The following is an 8212-nucleotide window of genomic DNA, read 5'->3' as shown; positions in this document are numbered from 1 at the left end:
GCACATCCCTAAGTAAAAAAAAAAAAAAAAAGGATATTCCTTTGAAGTTAAAAATCAAAATGTAATTTTGAGCGAAGATTGAGGAAGGAATTAGGTCAAGTCCACTTGTAGCAGGGAGCTCTGCTGCTACCCATATGGTCCTCATCTTAGGACACATATTTAATTATTGAAATGGGAGTGGTGGGGATAAGTGAATAAAATTTAACTTTAAATGTTTTATTGGGGTTAGTCATATGCTGTTGCGTTTGTGACTGTTAATGAAATAAACAACATGTCCGTTGTGCTGCTTCCCAAGGTTTAAATGTTTCTTCTCTTGCATCTGAGCTTCAAAAATAAATTACAGATTGTAATAAATGCTTCAAACAACAGGGAATCTTTTCAGCTATTACTAAAACCCACCAAAATTCCTGTGTCAAGAAATTTTGTAGAAAACAATTTCAGAACAAAGTATACCTATTCAAGAGTTTCTTCTGCCCCTTCCCTTGTGGAATGTGGCCATGGTTAAGCAGGACTGGGTAATGCTGCACAGCTGCTAACTGCTGGAGCCTGTTCTGATGAGCATCTGGGACTTCTGTTCACCTCATTTGGGAACCGCACATGCTTGAGAGCTGAATTTGACCTTAGGAAAGGAAGTGGGAAAGAATATTGTATCCACTTGAAACAGTGAGGGGGATTTCTGTAGACAGAACTTTGTACTCCAAATGGGAATTTGGCACGGATGCTGGGGCGAGTACACAGATGTAAGTGAAAAGTGCCAGAAATCCTTTAGTAACCACCTGTGAACAAGATCCCAGTTTAAGTGTTTGAATTCCAGAGTCGAGTCCCCTGTGCCGAGGCATTAGTTTCAGGCTGATGCAGAACAAGGAATGCCACCCACTGAACGGGGAACTTTGCTGCCTCTGCCTGAACCTGGCTCTCACTGAATGTCATTTGGGGGATACATAAACATACTGGCAGCTTTAACTGTACTTTCTTTTAAAACAAAAAAATAAAATTGGAGTTAAACTGATGCTCTACTACTGAAGCATAGACGTAGCATAACCGTTGTTCCATGTGCAGCAGAACCTGTAATATTTAGCTGTGTGTTTCTGTATTTCCGTATTGATATCGTGAGGTTCCCTGCGTCTCTACAACGACCCCCTCTCCCTACCACAGGTCTTTCACTTCCTTTCTTTGTCACTTATCCCCACAAAATCCAGAGATCCTCCCCATTTCACCAACCTCCCACACAATCCTCTTGTTCCCCTCCATGTTCTTTAAACTTCCTCACAGTACTTCTGGTTTCGTGTTTCCCCTCAAGCCTTGCTCTTACTCTTTCTCTACAGTGCCCAGCTAGCTCCTGTGTTCCTTGGGCAAGCAGCACTTTGTGTTGTGGCTGACGTAAGCTATGTGTGCTTTGATTAGCCAGCAGCTAATCAAGTAGAGTAGATAACTTTTGAACATATACTGCAGCTTTTCCCTTGGTGCATGTGCTGGTTTTTCTCTCCCTTTCCTTTCTCTTGCCACTCTTTTCCATTGAATCAGTAGGAGGGTAATTATTTCTCAGTCCTTTACCCTCTTCTTAAATATGGTTGAAATTACACAGCAGGTTCAAAAGTTATTTAGGTAGGACTGACAGTCAGTATAATCACTTATGCTTGCTCATGTGATAATAGCTAAAGGTATCTTTTACTGTGTCTGCATTAGGGTACTAACTTTACCAGTTAAAGGAGTCTCACCTCTGATTGATTGGATTAATTGTTCATTTAGAACAGACATGGCTGACCCAGTCCTCCCTGATCTGTGAAACTGGAAAGATCGGAAATGTTAAAAAACACTTCATTGTGACCTAATGCACCTGACATATGGTGCTCTACCCTTTGGATGAATAATCTGTTTTAAAAAGGAATACTCCTGGAAAATGTGTGTCCCCTTCAACAGTGAGAGAGTTAACTCTTTAGGCCTTGTGAATTGTCAAACACGTGTAGCTTTTCTTCTAATTATCCCCAAATGTTGATTCTCAGCTGTAAAACATGAAAGAAATTCTGTGACTCCTTCATGGGCAAGGGTTTAAATGCTTCCTTCTTCAAGCCCACTTCCCATCAAAGATACAGCCCTTTAGTTGGTGCGAGTCTGGAGATGCGGTTGCTCATTAGACGTGCAATGGAGAACACCAACGAGTACCCGAAGCTCGGGATCATACAGTGCCCGCTGCTGCACAGGCCCTGTTTTCAGTGTACAGAACTCAGACTGCAGCAGGGAGGCTTGCCTCCTGCCTGGCTTGGCTCTCTTCTTCCCCCACTGGCTTTCTCTTATCCGACTTTCTGGTCAAGAGGGAGCTTGCATTGAATTTCAGAGGATTGTGACCACTCGTTTACTGCTTTGAAGCTTAAAGATGCTAGGTTGGGTCAGAATGTCATCACTGTTACTGATTTATCAAGAGAATAACACTGAAAAAGGATTGCTGAAATCAAGGCAAACACTAACAAACAGCTTTATGCAAGTCACACCTACCCTTATTTATCAGATTTCAGAGGCTCTTGAGAGTCTTATCTTTACCATTAGCCAATTTTTTTTTTATTCATGTAGTCAGTGTTGCACGTGAGCTGCCCTGAGGTAAAAACGTAGTTATCTAGCAGTAGCATGGATTATACGCTAACATTGCATAATTTTGCCTTGCAGTGAGTTTCCACAGTGTTTTTTCCTCTGGGTTCCTTGCACATACTGGTTATCTGTTAGTAAAAATAATCTTCTGAATAGTGAAGACAAGGCCTGGTTGATGATGCTGAGCAGTTTTACACTGGATACTCAGATTCAAACACCACAACCTGCTGTTTAACCTAAGTGCTGAATACTGGTAGCTTCCACTCATGTCAGTGCAGGAACTGGCCCACAGAGATGTTTTTCCTCCAGTATGAATGAATGTAAGCAAATAAGCTAATTTAAGTATATTTGTTTTGTTACTTGTTTTCTTTTTTAATTCAGACTATGTTTTGGTTTTAGGATGTGAACCTCAAGAAGTAAGGGACTTAGAGCAGTCTCTGACAAAACATTAACAAATACAGAGAATATTTCTGCAGCAAATAATTCTTTAAATAAATGTGTCCTTTTGCAGATGCAAGAAAAAGCTAAAGAAATTTACATGACTTTCCTGTCCAGTAAAGCTTCATCCCAAGTCAATGTTGAAGGGCAGTCCCGTTTGAATGAGACCATTTTGGAGACACCTCACCCTCTCATGTTTCAGAAGCTCCAGGACCAGGTAAAGTTATTTTATTCAGGAACACAGTTTCCTTAGTTTTTGTCTGCTTTTAATGGACTCTGCTTTCTAAGCACAAGGTAGTGTAGGAAAGGTGGGAATCTGCCTACTGATTGAATAGGTAATGCACAGAGCTGCGTGTCTTCCATATTGGGGATGTTAATGCAGCTGCTCTGAGGGTGGATGGACCATACACCAGTTCTTGGCCTCATCGAACCAGGACTAATTGGTTAAGATACTCAGCACAATCATGCTAATTCCAGTTCAGGACTTTACTGGAAAATTGGATGAAGTTTTGTGCTGGGTTCCTCTGCTGGTAGCTTGAGAATCACCCAGCTGACTAACTTTGTGCCTACGTTTTCCTGTGTATTCCCTTGTGCTGAGTCATTGCTGGTGTTTGTTTCTGTAGTTGCCACTGGTTTCCTTGAGAGCTCAAGATTCTTCACTTTGCTTTGTTTTGGTATTTATATTGATATGAATATAATGCAATTTCCTGAAAAGCCTCCTCTTCTCTAACACAGAGTTTAAAAGAGGAGTTGGTATCTGCTTTGCCTTTTCGTATAGAACTTGGCAGGTCTGGCAGGAATTAGATGACATTTTGCAAGCATGTCTTTTGATGGTAAATTGTCTTGATATTTAGCTTATTTTAAAGCATAAGTTATGAAGTGAGTCATTCTTATCTGCAGCTTTCCAGCACTTGCAGTCTGTACTATTTTAATTTCTGTACCATCCTCAGGACTACCTGTATTTTCCATTTGGCTCTTTTCTTTTGTGGAGAAACAGCATGCTAATTTAAGTAGTGTTTTCAACCCATTTCACATCAGGTATTGAATACGTTAGATGGGCACTGGCTGGGTCAATTGAAGTGGTCTGAGGAGCAAAGGCTCTTGTGTCTTTCAAGCAGGTTCCAAGTCATTAGCAGTGGAAATGTCTGAAACTCAATTTCTGTGTGAAGAAGAAAAGTTTTTCATGGAAGAACTTCTGATTTGGAGGAAGGGAAAGAAAATGTTCTGGTAAATCTAAGCACTGCAGTTCAGGGTGGGTGATTACAAGAGTGAAGCTGGAGGAGCTACTGGAGTTAAAATGTTTTGCAGTTTTACAAATGAGCATGCACATGATCAGCCAGGGATTAGTAATACCTGAACTGGAAACATGCTCGACCAGTGGGAGAGGAATCCCACTAGCGCGGGAAGAAAGTCTGTAAAGTTTTAAAATCAAATGCAGAACATTTATGGGTTATTGCAGGTTTCCACTGCTTGAAGCTTCTGTTTATTGCTGTTAGATAATAGTTCAGGAAGAGTTATGGTCTCCTCTAGTTTTCAATCCTTATAAAGTTATGAAGAGTGGTATAATTTGTTCTCTAAAGAACAGTATTAACTACTGCTGGCACTGTGTGTCTGAAGTATAAAAAGGCAGAGCTTGAAAGCCACAGTCTGGTCTACAACATTACTGGTAACTAGCACTTCAGTTCTCCAGAGGCCTGCTGATTTAAATGGGGCTACTTGTGGGGTGTGGGTTTGTGCTCATGGGCTGACCTTAAATAGCTTGGAGGCAGTTGTTCGTGCTGAATGGAGTGGTGTTAGAGTCGTTCATAGAAATGTGTAGATTTCAAAACACTTCTGGGGTAAATGTTCCTGCTCCACAGAGGCGATGAGAGGAGGGGAGGCAAAAAGAGAATTCTGCTTTTGCACGTGATTATAAAATCTGTCTGTTCCGTGCATTTGGCTGACCAGACTCCAGAAGATTTTGATCTCTCTCTGGGAAGTGCTTTAAATGATTCCAGGGGTAAGAAGGGTCTAACTTCTTAATATTGACTTACGACGTTTTAGCAGATGATTTCTTCCTTACAATTTTTTTTCCCTTGAGCTAGTTGGATAAGTTTAGTTATATTGTAGTTAGCCAATGCCAGAAGGTGTAATTTGACTTTGCTTAACTACATTGATTTGGGTCTATATCGAGAGGGTGTTTTGCAACTTTTAGTCTTCCAATATGTACTTACAAAGCAAGATTTCCACTGTTTTAAACATGAACTTAAATATGTAAGTAAATAGTGGTTAGTAAAATGCTTCATGTAATTGATTTGAAAGGGGGATATGTCAGCAAACGCATCAACAAGAACAGCCAAGTTTTGTGTGTTTGCCTTTATCTGTCCAGGTTTCTTGAAGATGTGAAATAAAAAAGCAATTTGAGATTATTTTTTTTTCTCCTCTTAACAAATAGTTCTATTACCCAGTTGTACTATTGGTTAGAAATGAGGCCTGTAAGGGTAAAGCTCCAGTTATCCACACATGGATTATCCACACGTGCAGGTCAGAATCCAGAGATTTGTCTTGGAAATGTAGTTACTCTGAGTACCATAAAATGTGCTTAGTCATGAAGCGTGACTCAGAGAGGCTCCACCAGTGAAATAATAGGCAGAGGGTGATGCAGGCTTTGGTTTTGCCTCAATTTTAGTTTTGAGGTTTACTTTTTTCTTTCCACTCTGTTTCAACATCAAGCAGAATAATAGTCCTGACCTTGACACCTGAACAGATTCCAGGCTCCTCTCCCAAGCCTTTTTGTTTTCAGAAAACTCAATGAGTTCTAGCTTTTTTGTCTGAAATGGGTATAAATAGAAGAGAAAGCAGTTATGTTGAGGGATGAACCTAAACTCCGGCCCTGTGAGGGAAAAGGTATCCTCAGCGCTGACTTCATGCTTCCATGCTGGCTGTGAGAAGAAGGGGCAGGTCTTGGGCTAATGAAAAACCTAATGGCACAAATGTAATCCATCACCAATTTTAAACCACATTTTAACTGGCTAATAACATCTGTACCATATCGGCTCTTTGTGGCAGGTACCTGCAGTATTTCTGATCTGGCCTGAGACCAGTCTTTGCATGCAGTTGCGTAGTAGTCTAGAAAAGAAGGGAGTATTGGCGTAAGTTTAGGAACCAGTGGTTACCGGTTGTTTCAGTCTAGATTCAGTTTGCAGTTCCAGTATTTGTGTAAATTATTTAGAGGCTTTTCTTAATTATCCAGTGCTCTGCATGTATAATGAGTTATTCTGTAATGTTCAAGAGTGACCGCAGTCAGAAAGGTGCCTAAAAGGTACCTCTTTTTCTTCAGCTCTGCTTCATCCCTGTGAATATCTTCCAGCGACCCTGCCAGAAGGACACCCTCGCTAGGTTTTGGCTCTGCAGGCCTAAGGCTGCTGTGGGAGGGGAGCAGGTAACGTCCTGGCTTGTCCGCACGTGCAGTTTTCTGACCATCGGCTGTAAAATCCTACCTAGTGACCGTGGCCGGCGACCTCCCACCTTCAGTATTTGGTTTGCAAAGTTGACTATTGTGAAAACCATAATTTGATTCTTAAACTAATACGGACATTATTGCAAAACGGTGACCGTGGAACCTACAGTATTGTTTGCTACATGCAGCCCCTTTTGAGAGTTTGAAGTGCATTTTAATGTCATGCTTTTTAGTAATGCTAACAGAACAAAAGTACATTAGAATTCATATACTGTCCTTCTCATTTAAAAGCTAGTTTTACTTAAGTCATTGTTTTTGTGTTTTTTTTCCTCCTCTTACCAGATATTCAATCTCATGAAATATGACAGCTACAGCCGCTTCTTAAAGTCAGACATATTCCTAAACCACAAGAAGTGCGAGGAGCAAGAGGAGAATTCACCAGAGGCTCAGACTGCAGCTAAAAGAGCATCAAGAATTTACAACACATGATACAATGAATCTCTTCAGGAGAGGCAATACAATAACTAAATTACACTCAGGAACAGTCTAGGTTTATAGCAGTTGCGTTTAGGGCTTGAAAACCTCAAAACCTTTTTAGGAGATACTTAGCTGCTTAATTGCTTGAATGACTAATTGTTTTTGCATGATAGCTAATAACCAAGCACCCATGGAAAGACTGTTTCCTAGCTAAAAGGCTGAGGTATTCCTCCATAGCATGAATTGCATTTCATATTTCACAAGTTAAAATGCTTTCAATTTTTAAATTTTCTTTTGTGAGACATCATGATGATGAGAAATGGGAGACAGGGTGGTTGGTTTTTTATTTTTGCCTTGTAATTTTTATTTGTGACCAGGCTATTACATCCTGAGTTGCTGGGAGAAGCTATTGAAGAGTACATTTCATGTTACCTTGTGGATGAGTCATTGATAGCAAACTTAATCATGAAGGGACAGCATTTTCAGGGTTAAGCTCAACAGAATCCAATCCCTTCCTATGGAACTTTGTTCTTTCAAGGTGATATCTATTTTGCTTTGCCTTTGTACTTGAATGAAAACACTGCTCTAGTCATGATTTTAATTTCTGTGTTTCTTAAATTTCCCCCATTTTTTTGCAGTAGACAATCAGCTTCTTCAGAGGATGGAGTAACCTGTGTTCCCTTGGGAACAAAAACTCTAAGATAGAGAGAATCTCTGGAGAATTTCTATCAGCCATTAGGAAACCTAACAGTTAATATCCCACTCTGGGCACACTGAGGCACACTGATTTCAGCAAAATTTGACTGGGGCATGTCCTGCATGTCAGCATAACATCAGTGTCAGATGCTGGTATTGGGAAGCATCTAGTCTCTCCTAGGTCTCCTTGGCAATCCTCCTCTGTGTGGCAAGAATACTTTGGCAAAGGACCAACCAACAAAGTCTGGCTTTGTTTTACTAGAATCTTTTTACTAAAACCACCCTGCCTAATTCTGTTTGCCCCAGAGAAGTATTTCAGGGTTTCCTAATTGTAACTTTCAATATCTACAACAGAACAGGGTGTTGACATTGTGGTTTATCCATTCTCACATCATACTTGAGAGAAAGGGGAATTTATTTCTGCCCAGAGCAATCAAAGATGAAACGTCAGGGTGGTAAAGGAAGATGCTCCCAGTATGTACCCTTCCATATCGTCCTGGGACTGTGTCAGAGCTGCAAAGCATGTTTTTAGCATACAGTTTTTCATGTGTTCATATATTTTTGAATTAATTCACTGCA

The 8212-nt window shown here is 40.5% G+C and overlaps 1 protein-coding gene across 1 annotated transcript in view; it reads left to right on the top strand.

The window, feature by feature from the left end:
- The window catches only part of RGS10 (regulator of G-protein signaling 10), a gene marked incomplete at its 5' end in the record, with an annotated part of 12334 nt that extends 5385 nt beyond the window's left edge, over window positions 1–6949 (top strand). The window contains 2 exons of the mRNA XM_009706711.1: window positions 3095–3238; window positions 6803–6949. Coding sequence (XP_009705013.1) covers window positions 3095–3238; window positions 6803–6949 — 291 coding nt within the window. The remainder of the gene's footprint in view (window positions 1–3094; window positions 3239–6802) is intronic.
- Window positions 6950–8212: the final 1263 nt, after the last annotated feature.

This window comes from Cariama cristata, unplaced genomic scaffold (assembly GCF_000690535.1).
Source record: "Cariama cristata isolate BGI_N322 unplaced genomic scaffold, ASM69053v1 scaffold25458, whole genome shotgun sequence".
NCBI lineage: Eukaryota > Metazoa > Chordata > Aves > Cariamiformes > Cariamidae > Cariama > Cariama cristata.
This window is presented reverse-complemented; position numbering and strand designations above follow the sequence as displayed.